The sequence below is a fragment of the Periophthalmus magnuspinnatus genome, chromosome 10 (genome assembly GCF_009829125.3).
Source record: "Periophthalmus magnuspinnatus isolate fPerMag1 chromosome 10, fPerMag1.2.pri, whole genome shotgun sequence".
NCBI lineage: Eukaryota > Metazoa > Chordata > Actinopteri > Gobiiformes > Gobiidae > Periophthalmus > Periophthalmus magnuspinnatus.
In genome coordinates, this window is record NC_047135.1 from 29,005,642 (window position 1) to 29,029,843 (window position 24,202).

The following is a 24,202-nucleotide window of genomic DNA, read 5'->3' on the forward strand; positions in this document are numbered from 1 at the left end:
TGAGATAAGTACTTGTAGTGATGAAATGTAACGAACTGAAAGTAGTAAAGTACAGCTACCTAAAATTTATACTTCAGTTGGTGTGGATACTTTTTACTTTACCACGTTTGAGAGAAGGTAGCTCCACTTTCTTCTCCATGACCTTTTTGAACTGGACTAAAAAGTCAAAGTATTTTTTATTATTGTTGTTGTTTTCTGAGACCTGCTGAAAAGCCCGAGGAGTTTATTTTGAACACATTCATAATTTGAGCGAACAAAATATATAAAGAAAAAAAATCGATTTGGTTGTTTCTGTGCGACATCTGCACAAAATACTTTTTACTCTTTCAGTACATTTTTAGACGGGTACTTTAATATCATTAAGTATCAAATAAAAAAAATACTTGTATTTTTTGCTACATTATCTGTACTTTTACTTATGTAACAAAATTAACTACTTCTTTCACCACTGCATACTTACACCAAAAATAAATTGCTTAAGCGTTTTCCCATAAGTGCATAGTGCTTTGAGTTTGCATTGAGCAGCAGACTGACAGCCAGACTTGACATAATGCTTGTGCAGTGTATCCAGTGCATTGAAAGAGACATTTATCTTTTCCTGGCAGAATAACAATTTATTTAAATTCAGACAAAAGGAAATACATATTTGTGCTTTTGCAGTTAGATGAACAGCTTTGTATATGTACATTTTATACATGGTTGTATAGAATTTCTTGCTACAAGATGTGGCTAAAATTATTGATCACCACTTTACATAAATATCAAAGATCCTCTGCCGTCCGCCTGTTGAGCCCATTTAGTTATCTGGTAGAAAAATGTCTTTTGTATTTTGAGTTCTTCAAAAACATTCATTCAAAGTTATATTATAGTGTTAAAATTCAAGTCATTTCACCAGCCAGGATCTCGGAAATGTTTTATAATTAGCCTGTAATTCACACAAAAACTTCAAACTCCAAAAGAAACTTGCAAAAGAAATATTTCCAATCGCCTCATGAGATCCTGAAGTGGCACCTGAGCACAAGTTTTGAGCAATGGTCAAAGTTGAAGCACACGCCCTCGCTGTTGATGTAGATCTGACTAGGCAGGTTTGGTTTTCCAGGAAAAAAAACAGATCGACCATCATATCTGTCTGCCCTTTTGTCCTTACAAGTTTGCATGGATATCCTCATGCCGCAGCACTTTGTAGGTGATCCAATAGAAGATGTTGAACATGAGGAAGCTCAACGGGAACACCGCTCTGGAGATGGTGTCGATGCGCTTGGCCCGGTCCACGAACCTCTTGTGGAGCATCTCCCCGTCGCACATGGTGACCGGGGGAGGGGGCGGGGGAGGAGAAAACACGGTAGACCCTTCGACTGGAGTGCCCTCTTTGGTCTGCAGGCAGTGGCCCAGGCCGTAACCCCGGAAGTAAAAGCCACGGCTCTCCCTCACCAGCTCCTCTTCCTGTGGAGTCAAGCAGAGGGGGAGAACGCATTAGCTGTCAGTGAGAGTTAGTTGTGTTCTTCAGCTGGGGGGTGAGATTCTATTATATTCTAATTCAATTCTAATTCAATTCTAATTCAAATTCTATACTTACTTGTTTATATATATATATATATATATATATATATATATATATATATATATATATTACACAAAATTTACATACACAATTTTACAACTTTATCAATGTGCATGCTTGCTGGACTAGACCTGTTTAATATTTTATTCATATTTTAATGCCAATGATGTCTCCTGAAAGTTGACAGTTCAATGTACTGCCTTTGTGCTCTTGGGCAAGATGCTCTCCTTTCCTCCTTTCCAGTCTGTGTACGCTGGTGTTTGAATGCTTGAGTGTAAATGGTTCCTTGAAGTTTGTCAGTGAAGAATTCAGGACTAAATACAAGATGAATAAAGTAAAAAAAATGCAGAAATTGTATAAATATTTGACCAATCATAGTCCTATTGATTTAAGTATATGCAAATCAGTTTATTAGTCTATGTCAGAAAATACCAACTATAATTTGAAGAGACGTAATAATCGAAATCACACATTGGAGATTAATTATATTTGAACTGAATATTTTGGAGATTTGAAGCTGCTCTTCTTTTATTTCATAGTAATAAAAGTAAAATTATAAAATCAGAAAATTAACCACTAACTCTCTTTTCTACTACTTTTTTGATGCTTCAGGCTGATAGATATTTCCCAACGCCCATTATTAAAAAGTCCAGGTCTCAAGCGGATCACAAAACTCTTGTCTTGGTGGTGTGTGCTGTGATGAATAGAGTGAGACATGGTTCCAGTTTCTGAAGAGAATGTTAATGTCATGTGGTTTAGTCGTGACAGGCCACAGACACATCGAGAGACTGAAGGGCTGCGGTCTTACACAGCGATTAGTGATGTGTTTGGGAAGAGGTCTGAAAACTATGAACCCTGGAGCGTTTGTCATAGTGACCCTGTCAGCACTTTGACATTAGGTTAAGTTAAATATTTGGCAAGAGACATTCAGGTCAATGACGGCTAATGCAGTGAAGTATAAGATGTTAAATTTCGTAAACTTGACCTGTGCGTGTCAACAGATATGAGATAAATTAAATATGTTCAAATCAAATATAGCTTGAACTTTGGTCAATGATGAAATCCAGTTGGTTTAAACCTAAAAGCACTCTATCTGATCTGAAACCCCAGCACCAAACATGAATCAGTGCTACTGCAGCCTCTGTAGCTCAGTAAGTGAATTCTGGAGGTTCTGAGTTTTCGCATGAGATATTGCTTTTACTTTTTAAATCTAAATCTAACACTTAGGTACTACCAGTGCCATTGCAATTAAATTACCAAATAAATAAATAAATAAATATTGTAAAGAAAAATAGAAGTATTCTTTTCTTGTAATGGTCTTGTTGTGTATAACCAGTGGTGGAAGAAGTACTTAATTTTGTTACTTAAGTAAAAGTACAGATACATGAGCAAAGAAATACTCACGTAAAAGAGTCATGAAAAAATCTACTTAAGTAAAAATGTACTTAAAGAGTAAAAAGTAAAAGAATTTTGTACAGAATTTGAGATCTAATAAAGCTTCAAATGTTGCGATTTTGATAAAGATTTGTACTGAAATTTGCTCAACAGAACCAACTGAACTGATAGTTTTGTTTTGGGATTTTTGCTGTTTTTTTTTTTTTTTTTTATTATTTTTGTTTGCTCAAATTATGAACATGTTAAAAATAAATCCTCAGCCTTTTCAAGGTAATAAAATTTACTGTTCAGTCCTGTTCAAAAATGTAATGGAGTAGCACAGATACAGATGTAGTAAAGTTAAAGTAAAAAGTATTTACTTTAAAATCTACTTAAGTAAGGTACAGATACCTAAAATGTTTACTTAAGTACAGTATTTTACTATATTGCATTCCACCACTGAGTATAACTTTTTGAACTCAAGCATCATGGTGACAGAGTGTCCATAGAGCAGGAAAGAAGGGAGTCGTAGTTCTTCTAGCCCAGTTTAATTATCTCACTCCTTCCTAAAAGATACAGTCCATCATGTGCTCAAATCTAATGGGGCGTTTCTCTGGAGATAATAGGGGCTCATAGTTTTGGATGAGGGCTCCCTGCAGTAACAATTGTGTCCCCATTTTTGAGAGACTGTACTATGTGTAAGACCTGGTTTTGAGACACTCAGTCTACCAAGAAAGACCAAAAGGGTGTAAAATTAATGTTAACTTTTCTGGTGATGGGTCCGCACATTACTTTGCCTTGAATGTTCCCTCATATCTAAACAAAACAGGTAATTTTATTGCTTAAAAATACTTAAACAACTTACAGTGAGTGGGCTAGTCTTTCCACAGATCTGATCTGTAACTTAGCTTTGGAGTGCATCTGCAATGTCACAAGATTTATTTCCATCCAGTGTTGCATTAATTTTCCACCAAGATGTTGCATCGATGATGTTAGAGTCTGACCGCTGCACAAAGCTTCTCCAGCACATCCCAAAGATTCTCAACGAGGTTAAGGTCTGGACTCTGTGGTGGACAATCCATGTGTGAAAATGATGTCTCATGCTCCCTGAACCACTCTCACAATTTTGAGCCAATTTGAATCCTGGCATTGTCATCTTGGAATATGCCCGTGCCATCAAGGAAGAACAAATCCATTGATGAAATAACCTGGTCATTCAGTATATTCAGGTGTCAGCTGACCTCATTCTTTGAGCACAGACTGTTGCTGAACCTAGACCTGACCAACTGCAGGAGGCTCGTACCTATTTGTTTAGTTAAATCCAGGTAGTGACTTTTTTTTTTTTTTTTTGGCCAAGCAGTGTAATACATATACATTCTAGACAAATAATTTACTCTTTGAAAACAAGCAGGTATGTACTTTTCATTAGAAAAGTTACATAGTGCAATTTCAAACAACATATTTAATGGTAATAATGGTAACATAACATTTATATATGTCCAGCACTTAAACGGTTAATACCAAAAGCACATTTTCTCATATCAGCAGTAAAGTGAGTGAGTACGTGGAGGGAAAGGGGCAGGGGCGGGCTGCAGAGGTCAGGCACAGGGCAGTGACACGAGGCAGACTTTAGCCAAACACCTGACAGAGGGAAAGTTTAGGAGAAAGTTGTGCGTCTTTCATTTAAAAGGGGGTGCACATGGTCAGGGTGTGGAGGTGGAGGTCAGGATGTGGGGGCGGAGGTCACGGTTACCCTCGCACAGGCGCTGCACTGCTGACTCGCGCTCTTGTAGGGGGGCTGGTCACGGTGGATGTCATTCACTTTCTGAAATGACTCCATGCTCCCAGGCTGTACGGCCACGTCCTCCGGTACAGGGAAAAGTATAGACACATTCAAATCAGTGCTTCAAGTTCAGTTAAAAAAAGCCCAGCAGTTTAGGCTTGGGCATTATTTATATTTAAGTGAAATTGTTATCTGTCCCCATTAAAAAGGAACACTGTGGCCTTGGTTAATTAAAAAGTTATGCTGTGCAACGCAATACATAATTTATGTAACAATGCGCGGTTTTGTCTACTATTAGGCTGTAATTAATCATTAATGAGCTGAGAGTGCAATTTATAATTTTAAGGAACAACTATTTTCAATACTTAATTAACAGTTTGATTGGTCTAGTGTATTAATGTTGAGTAATTAGAGTTAGTTGTTCCTGTCCTAGTCCTGGTCAAGTAAAGGTTTACTCACATGTTTTGTCACACTTAAAGGGCTGATATTGCGCTATTTTCTGATCCATGTTATAATGTTGTTTCCTCTTCTCAAACATATCCAGAGTTGTGTTGAGTTCTTCTTTCAAACTGAAAACACTCTGTTCCACCTTGAGATGTCATGTGGTAATACAGGATTGGTCAACTGTGGTTTTAAACTCCATACTCCTTAACTAGAATCATGAATTTTTTGATGATTTCAGACCTGGAATTGCTAATATCTACTGAACTAAAGGTAAAAGATATCTGTTAACGTGAAAACTACCACTTCATGACATCACAAGGTGGAACAAGCTTTGAGTAATCCTTTATTATTAGTCTGTCTACATCTCAAAACATGTGTGAATGAAACAAAACACAACTTTGGTTGTGTTTTTGAGGTGGTAACACTCTAACACAGCTTAAAACTCACAATAATCCATTTTGTGTAATATGGGACCTTTACATTTCTGGATGTATTACGTGAGAAAATATCGTAAAAACATCTCAAATTCAAATGCGGAAATCAATTTTGTTACATCATTACAATACCTTCATACATATGGTTAGACTAAAGAATTACCCCCAAAAAACTTGATGAAATTGAAACCAAAAGTTGTGGTATTGTCCATCCTCTGTTCCTCTAGGCAGCTGTTTTTTTTCATTTAGCATAAATCTACAAATTACCATCTATTCATCATTTTAAAACTTGGATACCCGACGTATCCTGCAGGCCATGATTAGCAGTGCCAATCTCTGCTGTAATTAGCGCATTGACTGTACCAGGTGCATCAGCTCTGTCCAGCTGAGGTGTGCGGTGAGTGCCTTTAGCCTTAGATGGATAGTCTATCAGCACTCAGTCTTCAGCGGGGGTGATTGTGTGGGACGCATAGACAAGGGAAGTCCTTGTCCACATCATTTCTCTCCCTGTATCGACTCAGAAGGGCAGACAGACCAGTAAATCTGCCAAACCCCTCTGTCTTCACAGGCAACGCACAGAGCACCAAAGAGGATTTCAAAGTGACTACGTCTGCCGCTACTGTTATTAAGGGTATTTGGGCTGCACTTTCTACCTATTAGACTGTTAGCTTTGATCCGCGTGTCATGAGGTGTTTTTCCAAACTCATAAAGCTTTTAATAAACAAGATATACAAATTGGGTTTCTTTTTTAGCTACAAAATTTCCACTCAGTATTTAGATATGGATAAAATATATGTGTTTTTTATATTTATTTCATATTTATGTATTTAAAATCAGTTTGAATTGATTTTTCATGGTAAAAAAGGTTGAAAATTCATCAGCATTTAGTTTAATAATTTAAAATCAGATTAAACTAATTATATTCCATTAGGGATGTGTTGTTGTCAGTTGAACTTTAAGCCTCAAAGTGAATATGGCAAGTTTGTGGAGCCAGTCCCTCAAGTAATAAGGTTCAGCATTTGTGGATCAAAGGTTTGGATATTTCTTTCTCTCAAAGAGTTATGTTGACCCCTGCCCTCCAGCTGAAATTATGACATGATCGAATTACCGACCGCTTTCAGTTCATTTTGGGGCATATGTCAACCAACCAGTCGAATGTAAGGTTTAGAGTCAGGTCAGGAAATACTGGTGCCATGGTTGAACGAAAAGCAGTGATTGAGATTGAAGATGAGATGGGTCCTCACGGGTCAGCCCTCACTACAGAAAAACATTCAACTCAAATGAGCCCATCTCCTTCATGTAATATGGCAGCCAGCTGTAGTGTTGATGCTGTCAGCTGCTGAATATAGAGCCATGCACAATAACAAGAGCCATAAGTCATTGTTATGGGGCCTGACAGGGACCCCAGGTTTTTAAGAACTCCATAACTATGTGTGTCAGTATATCTTTTGTGTGTGTGGGTGAGTATTTATCACATTGTGGGGACTAAAATATGTGTACACACTTCTTAAGGACCCGTCTCTGGTGACAAAAATCAGTTCCCCATGATGTAAATCCATTATTAGATCAACAACATGGTTTAGTTTTGGGCTAAAAGACAGCAATTAGCAAGTAGATCTAAAACGGAATACCTCTACATGGACAATTCCATCCAAAATACAGGGACAATTTGCGCAAGAAGCATATTTTTGGCAGTTTAAACCTTTCTAATCATAATTATTGTGTAATTCAGACAAGTTTTGGCCATTGCTGCATTCACGGTTGCTAGGGAACAGTTATACTATTACCTCGAGGTATATCATAACTGCTGCCCATGCCCAACCACGTGGTAAACTATAAACTTCAACAAAATTCTAAAACATAAGGAAGATTTTTTGTAAAATCTTAAATCTTTTAGTGAAATTAGCAGTCTGACCTTTCAAATGCCCTTTAAGATTAGGCAAGGCATCAGTCTCTTGGTAATGAATGTAATGTCGATGTAATGCCCTCAAGAACCATGAAAACCCAACATGTGTGGATGTGCGCTTGATCTACACTCACTATTCTTTGCTGCCGCTGCTTTTTCCTGAGCCTGATGAACTCCTTGTGTTGCCTCGAGACAAAGTTGACGGCGGCATACTCCAGCAGGGCGGCAAACACAAACAGGAGGCACACGGCCATCCAGATGTCAATAGCTTTCACATAGGACACCTGGGAACAGACAAGGTCAGAAAGGCATCAATACACACGATCAATGGGGCTGATGGGTAATCTGCGGCGCGGTTCAAAACACGCACATTTCTCAGTGCTTGGGTGTTAGGGACCAGAATGGTAATGAGGCATCGAGAGTTATTTGAAGTGGTCACATAGAGACGGGTCAAGGCTAAACACTGTAAGAGAGGCTTATAGTCTAACAGTTTGTGAATCATCGGTCACAGAACATAAGCAACATGTGCTGAACAGGAACTGAAAGAAGGCCAGACTCCAGTGAACTGCACAGTAGTGGACACATCTGCTAAAGTGGCCGTAACATGCAAACGTTAACTTGGTATGTAAGCTTATGTAATAACCTTACTACTTACTAGCTATTTATGGATGTAATAAAATGTTTTCCTCAACGTAGATGTTATTGCTTTGCCAGAAATCGTCCGAAATGGCATTAAACTTTTCTATCTCCATGGACACACTCTGGTTACACTACTAGGTCAAGTTACAGGTCAGATCTGTAGAGAAATGATGTTTTAGCAATAACAACACTTGTATTTGAATAAATGCAAGAAAGATAAGTTTAATAATGAACTGTGGAACATTGCAAGCAAAGCAAAACAAGCAGGTGGCGGACTCTCCAACAGAAATATCACATAGTACTGCTTTAAAGTTGACCTGAATTTGACCAAAATATCATGCAAATATGTAATCACTTTGTTGTGCCATTAAATTAGACTTTAGTTAGTCATAAGCTATAATAGTTTGTGTATGCCTGTTGAAATACGCAGTCTAATCTCACCACATTATTAACCTTATCTTGAACAACCAGGTTTAGCAGCCTATAATGCCTGCGTATTAGCTGTGTCCAGTACGTCCTTGGTGAACTCTCTTTGTTTACTCCATGTAGTCTCTCACCTTGTCCCTAACAGGGCTCGGCTCCTTGCACAGTCAGCACTCATAACTGAATGTGTCCTTACATATCGCCCTATAGCCCAGTGCCAGAGGTTTAAGAGGACGCCACTGGCCATCCTTTTCCATTCTCACTGATCAAAAATCAATTGTGCTTCTGTCACTTAGTTCATGGAGCATGTGGGTCAGCCTTGGCAGCTAGTCGGGACATTATATAGGGAGGAAAAGGCACTTTCTGAATCATGTATCATTTTTGGGGAGAGTGTCAGTGCGAAATGTCACAGGGGTGTGCGGTGTTCTCATTCAGGCAGAACTTTGGTTATTAGACTTTTTCCCATTTAGTTTCTGACCTTTTTGTCCAGACCTTGGCCATGAAGATTAGTCCCTGTTTGGAAACCATTCTATGTCTTTTTTCATTTGCCCCAAGTAAGTAATGTCAAATTTGTTTGCATAGTTTAATGCACCTTTAGGGACTGGGGTCATGTAAGGATGGATGTCAGTAAGTGATATATTACGATGCCAGAGGTGCCAGATACTTTTACCAGACTCTTGGTTGCGGTTATACAGAAATAATGCATAATAATAATAATGCATACGAGTTAACATTGGAATTCTTATTGACCATGGTATAATTATCAGTGATATTATCAGTGATTTTTTCTTAATCTGGTATACTGATATACAATAAGGAAACATTCTGATATATTTAGCAGTAGCTCTGACTAAAAAAAAATACAAAAATTACCTAGAAACCTAGAAGAAGTATTAGATTCCTGTGTATACTGTAACAAAAAAAAAAAAAAAAAAAAAAAAATCAAACCATTCCTAATCTAAATTGCAAATCATTTGTTGTTATCACATGTTGTACTCACCAAAAAAACTTGACCTTTTTTGAGTAATTTCAACTATAATGCAGCAGAAAATATGCAGCACAAATGGCACAAAAAACGACTTAACGTTTTTATCAGTTTGGCTAACCTTGGGCAGTGATGCTCTGGAGCCAGAGCTTTGAGTTGTCATGGTGAGTACAGTGGTGATGCCCAGTCCCACACGGGCAGGCGCAGCATCCATATTGATCCAGAAGGAGACCCAGGAGAGGATGACGATGAGCAGGGACGGGATGTACATCTGGATCAGGTAGTACCCCATCTGACGCTCCAAATGAAACTTCACCTCAATGCATGTGAATTTACCTGGAGATACATTACAAAAGTTAGAGTAACTCATTTTCTTAAGACAAGAAAGGTCCCCAAACAGCCAATATTAATACAACAAATTAAAGATGAAGTTAAGAGACTAAGGTAATTTGAGGGACATTAAATGACACAGATTCTGCAAAATAGACTTTTTAAAGCTTTTAACCATTATTACATTATATATAACATTATATGCCCCATCAAAAATATACCTGGAGTTGTAATTGGCTTCATTCACGCTTGAGAATGTCTAAAGGCCAAGGCCAAAAATAAGTCCATACCAGTATTGTAGTACTTTGTGCAGTAGCCTAAGTCCTTTTCCTCTTTGAGCACAAACTGTGGGAGAGTGAGGTCATCTGCCACCTGAACTGGGTTTTCTGACAGCCACTCGAAGATCAGGTCATTCATGGTGTAACCAACTGTCGACAGAGGAAGAAGAGGACAGGCGAATGAGATTACAGTCGTCAATAGGTTTAGGATTTGCATAACGTCACATTTTAAACTGTATCATCGAGAGAAGTGTCAAAATTAAGACGTTTTGACCCAGTTTATTGTTAATATGTCTCTAATTCACATTCATATGAAATAAAAACTGTTGATGACATGAATTGATTGACAAGAATAATATGGCAAATCTGAGCATGAACATTTTTTTTTTCTTTCAAACACAGATAATCGCCCATAGGTTTATATAGGCCCCTGCCCTCCATTTGAAACTATCATGTAATATTCCCTGAGAGTTTGTTACGATGCAGCCCGTGACAAAAACAGGGGCGTATCCACCTCTGCCTGTCACGTGCAGACAGACGGTGCTATCTTGCATTACAAACATCAACAACTTGGCTTAATGGAACAAGGAGACAAGGCATGAAACCCTCTTAGAGATATAGTGTTCTTTTGCCCATCTGTCCAGCCACTTTCAGCCTTGTATTTGTCACAATAAAGGTCAAACCACACAGCTACAGTCCCATCACTGTCTGACTGTCTGAAAGTTACTAGAAAGAAGGGGAGCAAATATAAAATCCACATAGAATATAAATCTCAAATACATTTTTAGCAGTACTGTTTTGGTTTGGGCACTAGGGATATGAAAGTATTACCATTTCTTGAACTAAACATGAAAATAAAGGTGTGACATTGCATAACTGTTTTTGAGGGTTGTGCGCCTACTTAGAAGTGTTTGATTATAACTATATTATAAATGCAACAGCGCAGAAAAGCCTTACACATCTGAATAACATTACACATCTGCCGGGAATCTTTAAGACGGACATTACAGTGACATCAATAATTCAGCATTCAGCGTGTCTTTTCCCGTGGCGTCAGTCTGAGAAAACAACATCGCTAAAGCACAGTCGTCTTGTTCATGAGGAGAATTGGGTGTCATTCATATACCTTGACACAACAGGCAAGGGGAATACCAATGCTTTACAGATGGCAACTTGTTGAAAGGTAGTCAACTTCACGTAATGTTTCCTGTTCTGGTTAAAGTTCAATGCATATGGGTATTTAGATTTCATAATATGCGATCAATTTTCAGTCACAGAGACCCCTATCTTTTTTTTTTCTTGAATGTATTTTGAAAAATTTTAAAGATTATTTACCTTTTTAATCTAGTTGTGATATCTAAACCCCCCTTAGAAATGATTAAATATGTCAAATAAAATCAAAAACGAGCTATGGACATCACATTGCAATCTCTAACTTGATATCTCAACAAACTGGCTGCTATCTGGGTCATTTCATAAAAAAGAGAGACATTTAGGTTATAAGGGTTTTTTACCCTTTAGACCTTCCTTTATGTGTAAGTGGATTTGGGATTCCTGGGCCTCAGTGTTTAGGGGCAGTGTGAAGTAGTCTAAAGCTGCATATAGGAGACTTTGATGTGTAGAAATATGGCTGAATATTATGCTTCTATTTTTAAATTTCTATGAGCCCTTGGCATGAAAGGCCAGAAAAGAAGATTGGCCTTGGTTTCTTTAAAGCTATGGAGAACACACATCTTTCTTCCTAAAATCACCACTATGAACAATTTTGGCCTTATATTCTACGTGGAGGTCCTATGAGACAAACAGCTTCTGCTTAGGAGGAATAAGGAAAGGAGTAAGGAATAATTAAGTGTCTATACTTCTATTCATCATCCAATCATGAAATTGCCAGTTAATATAGTTCCATGTGTGTGATCCATAAATATTAAGAGAAATAATGATTAATAACCTTTCCAAATATTGTCATGTCTCATTACCAGATGCATGAATTGATAAGTCTTAGCTTTTTATTATTAATTTAGTTTTACAAGACCAACCGTGTACATTGTGTTAACGGCTGTAGAGCAAAAGTCGTCATTGCACATCCAAGCTACAGTAGCAGCAGTAAAACCAATGTCCTCCCACAATTTAACTCCAGCCAAGGAGATGGCACCCTTGAGTGGTGGACGAACACCCATCACCACAAGGCCAACCCCCCTCACCAGGACTTTAATCTGAAATGATTATGTCTCCTCTAATGGAAGGTGATACACTCCTTTAGAACAAACACATAATGTTTGTCTTTGTCCAAAAGGGTAAAATGTTCTAATATTCCTGTCCTATGCTTGGACACGTACAGTCGCCACTACATTTATTGCCCTTTTATGTTTGTGCCTGTGTCAATTTGCAGAAATAAACCATGTTGCTGCCTCCACCACGACAGACTAACTACTTTTAGAGCAACAATAGCTCTTGTTCTTATTGAATCAGATAGGGCTGTAGGTAGAGCCAGGTGTGTTTATTTGTAAAGTGCTCGGTGCTATAAGGGTGCTCCATCAGTCTCCCCTTAGCTAGACTTAAATTATTTTGTCCCTGTGATAGGAAATTAGGTCACCTCTAGGTACAGGGGGTGGGTCACATATAATAAAAGGGACACAGAATTAAAGTTTTATTATTTATATCCGGGAAATTGGTTTCACCAGGGCAGATGATATCTCAGCTAAAGGCAGCGGGAGAGCAGAGGGGGCACTTGCTATCTGCACAGCACTAAATGTTCTTTTGCAGAATTATTTGAATACAACAGAAGACAGAATTATAATGACCAATTTTACTGGACAAATGATGTTTCTCCCAAGCCAGAAATGTTAATTTTTTTCTTTCTCTTTTCTTTTTTTATGTAATTAAAATGTCTACTGCTATGAATTTAAGGGTCTGTGCATGTACCGGTATGTTTGTTTTTTTACATTTAATACTTTGAATCAGTATTTTTCTTTTCTATTTCTTTGCCTAGGCTGTGCAACAGTATGGCATTAAACTTATTTATGTACATATAAACAAGCAGGTCAGATCTGTGGAGAGGCAAGCACACTCACAATATGAATGCAAGGTGTTTTTTGAACAACAACAAAAACAACTATAATATTTTAATTGCAAGACTGATTGACACCATATTGTGAAACATTCCAGGCAAAGCAGTAACGTATCCATAGAAACAAGCCAGTGGTGGATCCCCAGAAAGAGTTACACTGTACACCTTTACTGCATGGCTTTTAAGACAAGTAATCAAATGTGATCATCTGCCCACTACCAATCCACTATGTAACCGCTGCACACAAGAGGAACAGTTGGTAAAGCTGAAGGAATGTTAGTAGGAAGTGAAAAGGAAGCAGACTCACAGCTCTCCAGCTGCATAGTACAGGTCTGAATGTCCATGGGGAAGTTCTTCAGGTCCATAGGGCAGGACAGGATAAGAGTGAGCCTGAGACAGAGACAGAGAGAAAGCACAAGAGGTACAGAGAAAGGTGAGAAGGCTCTCCAGGAGAAGATGCGAAAGGGTTAGCAGACAGAACAGGAAATTTATAATAACTACAACTGATGAAAAGTACATCCCAAAGGATAATAAAGCAAGAAGAAACAGAAATCATAATGAACAAATTGTTTAATAATTAATCAGGTTCAGAAACTATGTAATTAACACCCAAATCCTAACCTCTATCTAACCTAAATTCCTTAAAAGGCACTGTATCTGATTTTTAGAAATATGAAAAACAGAACTTGTTTATTTTTAATGATTTGCAACTGTTATTTCTCACTTGCATCTTAATTATTCAACGCAATGAGTGCATTTCACAATTTTCAAAGGCCAGATGTGAGTTTTGATCTCAGAAAAAACTGCACTAACAGCACACTTCCTGATTTTCGGACGATAACAATAGTTTATAATGAGATGTATCTGTACCGGGGCAAGAGAAGTGCTATTAAGCCTGCATAATTCTTAATAAACTATTTGTTCACTATGATTTAACTCTTTGTTCATGCTTTATTAAGGCTGTAAATAGTGTAGTTATTATAATGCGTTACCAGAAAGACTATTAGCAGCACAAAGACACTCTGCATTACATAAATCTCCAGTAATGAGCCAGCGCCGGACCACTTGACATAATAAAGTTAAAAAGTGAAAAATTGCTGTGTGGTACGAGGTAATTGGTGTCAGCAACAGCCCTTTTATTGTTGTGCTTCTGATGCATTAAGCTTTTCCTTAGAGAAGATCTAGCACAGGGCAAACCCATTCAGGAGTGCGTCTGTAGGAAAGTGGTGTAATTATCTTCAGTAATGCACCAACCAGAGGCCAGACAGATCAGCCTCGCATACAACACTACGAGCTAACGCTATATGTCTGCTTACTGTCACACTTTTTGTAAGGGTTTCCTGTCCTCACAAATAGGCTGCTTTCATGTGACGTCAGTATATCCTAGAATTCCTACAGTTAAAAATTGAACTGGAAAACAGGTCAGAATTCTACGGTGGAATTTAGTTGTTGGATTGCAGTTTTGTTGACCTGGTTTAGGGTTAATATAGCTGTCATTATTGGGCTTATTCACATGAAACAAAACTGGCATAGAGTTTAACATCTTCGCTGTCAGTATTAATAAATAGAAGTGATTTTTTTTTCACAATAACCCATAAACCAGGGGTGTCCAAACTATGGCCCGGGTGCCAAATGCAGCCCTCAGATGAGTTTTTATTGGCCCTCAGGCCTCCTGATGAACTGGCCCAATTGATCATAAGCAGTAGTTTTAACAGCAAATTAAACTATTTCTACCACTATAACCTCAAACATCACATTGCATTGTGATTCAGACTTAAAATGAATGTGTTTTAAGCCTTATTAATACACAGCAGCTCTGTCAAAGCTGTGTAAAAAGCACCACACTGCATTGATTACCGGTCTGTGGCTCTCCACTTCGAATATGTTTTGAGATGTGGCCCTCAATAAAAAAAGTTTTGGCACCTCTGCCATAGATTACATAAAAAGTGGACTAAGTGAGTGTAATGTCGCCCATAGCGTTCAGCTACAGTCAAGGCTAGTGGTTATAGGGGACACAGTCTATGCAGTAGCTTCAGAAAGTGGTGCCATTATTCAGCTCTAAAGGTGTTGATGAAGTTGAAAGAACTACTGTAATAGTAATTAGACTGGCCAAACCACCCCTGTTGTATTCTCACACTTCGCCACTAGATGCATCTACTTTATGTCTCAGTCTACGTTTAGTGTGTCAGCTTTGGACTGACAGAAGAAGACTGGTCAGGTGAGGAGATGGAGCAACAGGTTTCACATCTGCCACCTACTGGTGAAAAAAAATCTAATGAACTTGCAGATGGTAACTTTAAGCCGTAAGATTATATGGTGAGTTTGTGGAGCCAGTCTCGAACAAATATCCAAATATACAAACGATAAGGTTCAACATTTGTAGGTCATACATTTGGATATATCTTTCAAAAATATTTTATCTTTCATGGAATTAATTAGGCGTCTGTCCTCTCCCTGAAAATATGACGAATTCTAAAAAAAACGCAACCTATTTTAAATACACTTAGGTGGTGTTTAGTTATTGATAGAACATGCAGAGGCTATGTTTCCTTAGTGGTCTTCCTGCAGAGAATCGGTGAAATCAAGCTGAGAAACAGGTTGTTGTCTTTCCCAATTTCATGGTTAGCTAAGCCATTTGAAACTTTTCCAATCTGCAGTTAAGTCTCTGAAGCTATTTAAGTTTTCTAACAGTTGTCTTCACAGCGAAAGTTAACTAAACGCTGTGGAAAAACGCATTGTCATATCTCCAAAAAAGCTAATATTAAATTTACACAACCCAATTTGAAAGTGCATTGGACTTGACCTAATTTATTTCATTTCCTGTACAGCCTTTGGTAGCCCTGCAGGGACATTCAGACCTTGTTCTGAAAAATCCTAAAGCTACATTAAGTACTGTTTTTCTTTCTTTTTTCTTTACATTGCACAAGAGGATACACTTAGCAAAAAATGTGTCAAGCATAGACTGTATAAAGAAGCGAACTAAGTAAATGTAATGTCACAATTAAGCTCCAGCAGGCTAGCAGTTATAGGGATCGAATTTGAAGCCAATTTCCATATTTGAAATTCCGACCCTGAGTATCATAGCAACCAAAGAGCCAATCCAGAGTGAGCCAATCAGGAGAAAGGCTTGATTGATGCAGTCAATCATATTCTCGTTATAAGAGCATTGAAGAGTAGATATATACCTGATGCTGTAAAGGACGCTGCCATCTTGGAAGATCCGTAGCAGTTTGTTATCGGTGGTGACCTCATGGAAATTGGCGCCTTTCTCGTTAGCAAAGAATAGGTCCGGTTTCCAGATGGAGTCCAACATGGAGGGGTCTAGATCCAGGGAGTCGTCTGGGTATTCGCGATATGCCAGGCGAGGGTCGTTCCACTTCTGCCGTAGGAATACATTGAGTCTGTAGTCCTGTGAAAAATAAATATACAAGTTAGTAATTCTTAAAAAAAAACAAAAAACAAGATCACAAAATGTAGTTACAGTAGTAGGTATGTCAGTAAAAAATAATACAATAATTTTTTGTTTGATACATACCAGAAATAAAAGTACATGAAGATCTTGATATAGTTTTTATTATTACTATGGGCTGTATATGAGCTATTGAACCCACTGCAATTCAGTTTATTTTTGTAAAGTCCAAAATCGCAACAGCAGCTGCCTCTTAGGGCTTAACAATTTGAATTGAAGTGAATTTTTACTGTCTTAAAAAATGTGAAAAACTAGTTCACTGAAGTTTGCTAAAGCACACTTCCTGATTATCTGGAACGTGGTAACTTGGTTCTTATATAAATGCAAGACAACATCAGAACACTAAGATAAACTGCACCAGTAAAAAAAATAAATGCTTTCAATGAATACCATAACAATTATTTCATAACTCTCATAGCACTATTGGCTATCAGGTGACACCAGTGACATTATTAACAATGTGACCCCCACAGGTCCGGGGTGCTTTAACAATACACTGCCTTTTCTGCTGATCCAGCACACAGAGCACAGGACATGTAAAGCTGAGGGCTGCCCCTGGACCTCCTCATTCATTTTCTCAATTTTTCATTTTAATTGGAGAGCGGACAGTTCATTATCAGCATGTCAGTGACCCAGTGGGCTCTGAAGGTTGTGCTGTTATGCTTCAAGAAACACACAAAAGGACGAATGGATTTGTAAAGTAGTGTCTGTACAGGAAGACTGTAAAGATTGAGCATTTTAGACTACAGAAACATAGTTTCATCCTCAGAACTAAAGTTCTTCCATTTTTGCTCTAGAAATCGTGATTATTTTATGTAGTGGTATATCTAATATTTACACTCACCATTTAATTTACTCTTCAGAACTAGTTTAATCTTTCATGGTATAGATTCAACGAGACACTGGCAACATGGTCAAAACTGTAGGACCATGATCCCAGTTTAGTCCTGATGTAGACCTCGTTTGGTACTGCTCTAGTCCTGTTTTTCATGGTCTAATTCTGGTTTAATTCCAGATTTAGCCTAGTCTCAGTTTAGTAATTTAGAAGTTTGAATGCTGCCTTGGAACATTTTTGACTTAGTTTTAATCTGGTTCTGTACTACATGATGATGATGATGATGATTATTATTATTATTATTATTATGTATTTATTGATTTTTATTTTTGTAAATTGAACTTGCTTATTCAGATGTTTCTCAAATCATCTATCAATTTTTAAACAACTCACTTAAAGCCACCCGTATAACTTTTTTTCCAAATATATATATATAGAATTGTTTTTTTGTTTGTTTCAGTTTGAATGTTTTAATTGCACTCAAAAACACAGAAAAACATGTGTTCTTACTGTAAACTGGCTTGCATCTCCACAAACCTGACTCTTATTTGGCCTCCAGCTTGTTTCCATGGAAATGTTGCTCATTTGGCTAAAATATTCTACAGTATGACATAAAACATATCTAGCTTCATGCAGAATGTTTTAATATATGGTATAAATTTTCTGTTTCCATGGAATCACACAGTTAAGGTTCCACCCCTGAAATGTTACGTAATATCACTTTACATAATATTTTGATTATAGCTGCACTGTTATTTTTATTTACACCTTTATCCTATTTTTTACATTGAATCTTTATATATATATATATATATATATATATATATATATATATATATATATATATATATATATATATATATATATATATATATATATATAAAAAATTCCCTGTTATATGTTGGCATCCTATCACCAAAGCACATGCCTAATTTGTTGACTGATAAAGCTATTCAGTCAGTCAATATCATAATTGAAAATCAAATGAACAAAGGGTACATGAACCCACCTACTTGTTCCTGTATGACCCCATTTATAACATGCTATTTGACAGTTATGCTGTATCGAAAAGTGTACTGCAATTTTCATGCAAATAGATAGAAGTACTGTCTGTGTAGTGCATCGTCTCACCATTGTAGTTTCCGTGATGGAGCCGAAGCTGTTGATGAATATGTTGCAGGTGACATTCACTGGTGGGCCTAAAAGAGCGATAAACAAGTTCAGGGTACACATCTTCTGTAGGTTAGATGATTCACAGCCTCACATTTCTGTCTTAAACGCCAACTGTATCTCCAGTCCTGAGTGATTCATACGACTGTCTCTTTACAATGTAAATAATGTAGGTGGTTTAGCATCATGAGTCCATGCATACATGCTCAATTATAGGGTTTATGCGCAAAAGTAATTTGGCAGATAAAGTATGATAATATATGGTTTTACTACACTCACCTCTTGAATCAGTGCCTTCTATTATTGTTTTTTGATGCCGTATCACTTCTGGTTGCTGGTGTAAACTCAAAAATGGACATGCAATAACTGCCCAAACTGCCCAATAACTAATTAATTTCTCTGTCCATTATAAGTGAGTGAAAAGTCATGTAAAAGCCTTTTTGACAAATTGCACACATTGATATTTTGCAACGACAGTAGCTCAGTTGGTTGAGTGGTCAGGTCCACTGACCCATAAATTAGTGGTGTAATTCCGGCTCCCCCAGATGAATGTTGTCGTTGTGTCCTTGGGCTAAACACTTAACCAACCTCACCCTCAGCGTCTGCTTACACTGGTGTATGAATGTGTGTGTGAATGGGTGACTGTTTCCTTGATGTAAAATGTTTTGAGAGTCTTGAAAGTAGGAAAGCACTATATAAAAAAGTGACAACTTACCACTAATCTTCAGAGTGATATTTACATAATTTGAACTATAATATAGTTCACGTTCTATACTTTCAGATGTAGTCCTTTTTGCAAGTTAAGCCTAGTTTAGTTCCAGAGATTTTAGAGTTGGCCCATAACTCCCCTCATAACCTTCACATCACTACAAACATATATATTTTTTATTCTTCACAGAAAATTGTTTCCTTTAGTAGTTCATTTGTTAATATCCTGGGGTCATATACTCTTGCTGTGAATATTTCTGCCAAGTTAAATCAAAAATATGTTTATAAATGTTGTTACTAAAATGCCAAACGTTCTAATGCCACAGGGCTGTAGGTTTCCAGGCCATGAACTTCCAATTAAATGGTAGCTACACTGTTTACTCTTAAAATAAGTTTTCCAGGAAGTATGTATCTGGGGCCGAGGGACTGCTATACAAGACAGTGTGTTCCTAAGTAAATAAAAAATCAAAACAAAAACAGGAGGGTTCTTTATACATAGTCCTCCATCGCACTGGTGCAAACAACAGACTGATGAAATATAGATGTTTGGGCCAGTCAATAATGTAAAATTTTAAAGCAACATTTCATCATTTTCGCACAGATGTGTTTTTTGTAAACATATACAGTACTAGGAGTGTTAATGAAATCCAAATCCCACGATGTGTTATTATTACAGTGTTAACCTCAGGATACAATAAGTCTTTTTAAACTTTATTTAACCTGGGAAGTACTGCTGAGATTCTGTTTTTTTTATACAGACAGAGATGTAAACAGTGACCAGACTTGCATCTTTGAGGGCAAGAGCTAGACTTTCCTATTGATAAAATTGAACTTTCCTATCAAATATCAGAGTTACAAATGAATCTGATCATTTCTATTATTGACTAGACCCTAGAAAAATCTGCATTTTAATTATACATTTTCACTGTCCCACATCTGTATTAAATATTATTAGTTTATAGAATGTTGTTATGTCATCTGAAACCCAGCAATTGAAAAGTGTGTATTCTAATCCAAGGCATGTATAGTCCTAGAACAAGATGACAGTCAAAGTAAACCTATGCATGCATGGAGAGAACATGCAAACTCCGCAATGAGGCTCTACGTGTACCTAGAATCCGATCCAGTACCTTCTTGCTCTGAGGCACTATTGAACCACTCTACCTCTTATAGACTTTCAGTCAAAATGTCTTTTCATTATTCTCATAATAATGCCTTTAATTAAATGAGCAAAATCACCAGTATCCCAAGTGTTTACTATTCTTCTCATTACATGCCTATTATTTACCTTTGAAATTGGGTCTAATTCGGGCATCATATCCTGAAGTCCTCCCCATGAGCTTGTCCAGGAAGTCCGAGGGAGACATCTGCGGGCCAGGCCTGCTGGGTGGCTTTATCTCCTCTTTACAGAAGCTGGGTCTGACGGTACACAGGGGGTAGACAGGGACACATACAAAGAGGAGAGGAGGAAAAGACGTGAGAAGAGGAGGACTATTGTACGGAAGCAGAGCTGTGGGTGTTGGGAAAAATAATGACAATCCATCAGTGTGAGGAGCCAACCACGATCAGCAAGTCAGTCATCAGCAAAACAGGCCCAGTGGTGGTGGGCAAATGAGGGAGAAAAATGGCTTGGCTCAGCTGGTAAGGTACTACATATTCAAGGGATTGCATGGGACGGTGCACTTTTACTTTATGCTTTAACTCTGTATTCTTTACTTAAATGACAAGTTTTGGTGGAGAGTCTGCCACCTGCTTGTCTCCATGGAGATGTCATTGCTTTGCTTAGAATATTCCACAATATTGCATTACATTTATTTGGAAACAAGCAGGTAACGGGTCAAGTGTAGAGAAAGATATATTTTTGTTAAAAGTAGATAAGTTTTATGATAAAATCTTCATGGAGCCAAGGAAATGGTGGACAATCTACAAGAAACTTGCATTGTGCACCTTAGTGGTCTTATAGGCCAGATCTGCGGAGAGGTAAACACACTCACAGAAAGAATGCATGCTTTTAAAGGACTTTACAAGCACCCACAATTAAACAAATGCAAGTTTAATGTCATACTGTGGAACATTCCAGACAAAGCAATGACATGACTCCAAGGTGAAATTAAATATTTTTATAGCAGCAGTCTGTTCACAGAACACAGATACTTCCTTGATTGCTTCAACTGCTCAGGACGTAAAGGGGTGGTCTGACAGATTGATGGCTCAATAGTGAGGCAGGACGATGTGAAAGGAGATGATGTGGCGCTAACAAGGTTCAAGCAGCCACAGGAATCACCACCCAGCTGGAGAGTGAGAGATGGTCGAATAAAGCGCTCCCAAGATCACAAGCAATACACTATTTTGATTTGATTTATAATTGGTTTGTGCAGCTGTAAACTTTATTACACTGTTTTTCACAACTGTCACAGTACTTGGGGTACAGCTGGAGAGCTCTTTTCCCCCGAGCCTTGTGTTACAGTGTTACAGTGTGTGGAGTCAGTGGGTAGAGCTTCATCTAGTTTACAGTGACAAAAAGCCATGTCCAGGGCTGTGCAGGTTGCATTATATAAGTTTTAGCCATTGGCACATGAAACAGGAATTATGTTAGATACAATCTGAAACTTGGGAGAAGTCGCCGTAAAAAGTACAGAAGTAAGAACTGGTTAATTTAAACCTCTCTTCTAATCAATTTAAAGGTAAGGTATGGAGTCTGTGGTCTTACTGGTTTAAAAAGGAACTAGAATCATAACTTGCCAGTGCATTAATAAATATAGAGGACACAGATACATCTTCATCTAATTTTTAGTGTATGGACAGGCCATGCCAGATGTGAAAGCTCAGAAATCCAGCATTCAATTTACTGATTAATGGTTAGCTGCAGGTACTGGGGTTTAGGTAGGGAGGATTCAGATTAGAGAGAATTCTTTTAGGCTTAAACCAACTGGATCAACCCAAATGAGAGACTCATATCAACCTCATTCTGCTTTCTGATTGGATTATCATCTTTATAACAAAAACACCAAATGGCAAAATCAACATCATGGCCATAAATATGTAAAATGTTTTTTCTAATTAAGAAACATTTGATAGATTTGATTTGAACTTGGGTATCAGGATCTGTTAAAATCAACAGTCTGAGTTTAATTAACATGTGCACAAATGTATAGGAAGCAACAATATGATGGAGGATAGGACTCCAAACATCTCAGGGTAAATACATCTCGCTAACAATTATCAGCCTAAAAGCAAAGAGATTTCTGTATACAAATGAGTGCACACTGCAAACAAAGCCAAAATAAAAAAGCTGGGAAAAAGCACCAGAAAACAAATTACTTTTAATCATCTTAAACAACAAACATCTTACTTTCTGCCAAACTTTAAACAAAGCAAAATTGTTCAAGCAACTGAATCTTCAACACTTAACTTTATTATTTGTAGAGTGTGGTGATGCTAGGTAGGAGAAAAAGCATCTGCTCATAACTGTTACCAGACTATAGCTTCAACTCAACACATATGGTATGAAGAGGGTTTTGACTACTGTGTATATTTTGAAAGTTGAGCCACTCCACTGCTGCAGACCTGTCATCCCCTCTCCCTCCCTCTCTTACATTCAGTGGAGAGCAGGGAGATTGATTCACAGACACACTCCTACACAGTTAGTCACTATTGGCTTTTTCAGAATACACCAGGGATAAAACCGCTTTGGTCTGTAAGGTTATGGTCTCAGACAGATGTCACAACATGGGACAAATAAAAACAACAACTTCTGACAATAGACAGGGGGTCTTTGTGGACTACAGGCAGTGTTCAGACTAAACAACCATTTTTGGTAGATGTTTTCAGCAAATAAAAAATACATGACAAAATGGTAATATATTATTTTATCAATGCCAAAATAAGCTAACTGAACACTATTTTTTATATTATCATTTTGATATTTTCTGTATTTCTTACTTCTAGTTATGTAATTGTTTTTAACTCGCAAAATGTAGTTCCTATATGTAGTTTTTATATGCCACCTTCAAGACACTCAAAGCACTTTACATCAAGGAGCCACTCACCCATTCACAAACACACACACACACACACACACACAGGTTTGTGGTGCCCCCAGTGCCAGTGTGTCAGTGGACTTGACCGCTCTACCATCGATGTTTAGAGAGGGATTCAAACTAGGGCTGGGCGATTTTGCCTGAAAATAAAATTGATGATTTTTTCAAGCTAAATAAATTCAATTTTCCATTTGATTTTCAATTTTTTCCCCAGCTCTACTAAAAATCTTCTGCAGTACAGAAAATTGTCAAAACAAAAAGTTGTATAATTGTTTAAATTCAACTTGTAGTGCAAGTAAATAGTGAACTCCTTTGAACTAAAGAATGTGATGTTACTTCAACATTGTATTGAGAAGTAATTATATTTAAGTCATTGGCGATCGGTGGAAAATCCATCCCCATTTTATGAATGAGATAAAACTAAATATAACAGTGTTGTGGTTACATTGAATTCAAAGCTGATGTGAACTCTCCTCCAAAAACACGGTGAATGCGACTTCATTAAGGACTGTGGACAAACAGAAATTTGAAGCCTCATCTCCTGTTGTCCTTGCTGCCCCAATCAAATTTTCTTCCAAACAAATAATTTTGAACTAAAAATGTGATTAATAGTTTAATCGATTCTTTTTTTTTTTTTTTTTTTTTTGCCCAGCCCTAATTCAAACCGATTCAAACTGAGTTACTATCAACCTGCTTATATTAGGGTAATTCATTTGCCATTTGTAGTTAAAAAAACACACTGAAAAACATGTGCAA

The 24,202-nt window shown here is 37.5% G+C and overlaps 1 protein-coding gene across 2 annotated transcripts in view; it reads right to left on the bottom strand.

Annotated features, from left to right (window-relative positions):
* Positions 1-769: 769 nt before the first annotated feature.
* glra4a (glycine receptor, alpha 4a) overlaps positions 770-24,202 on the bottom strand; it is a 56,473-nt gene continuing 33,040 nt past the window's right edge. Inside the window, exons 2-12 of one of the 2 annotated variants that reach the window (XM_055224553.1) lie at positions 20,695-20,825; positions 18,660-18,727; positions 16,410-16,633; positions 13,532-13,614; positions 10,170-10,307; positions 9,671-9,885; positions 7,637-7,786; positions 7,564-7,582; positions 6,873-6,918; positions 4,689-4,839; positions 776-1,443 (exon numbers count right to left, since the gene is read on the bottom strand). In XM_055224553.1, coding sequence (XP_055080528.1) covers positions 1,144-1,443; positions 4,689-4,839; positions 6,873-6,918; positions 7,564-7,582; positions 7,637-7,786; positions 9,671-9,885; positions 10,170-10,307; positions 13,532-13,614; positions 16,410-16,633; positions 18,660-18,727; positions 20,695-20,825 — 1,525 coding nt within the window. In that variant the 3' untranslated portion in view covers positions 776-1,143. Of the gene's footprint in view, positions 1,444-4,688; positions 4,840-6,872; positions 6,919-7,563; positions 7,583-7,636; positions 7,787-9,670; positions 9,886-10,169; positions 10,308-13,531; positions 13,615-16,409; positions 16,634-18,659; positions 18,728-20,694; positions 20,826-24,202 lie in introns of both variants that reach the window. The other variant, XM_033974147.2, reaches the window with a different exon arrangement.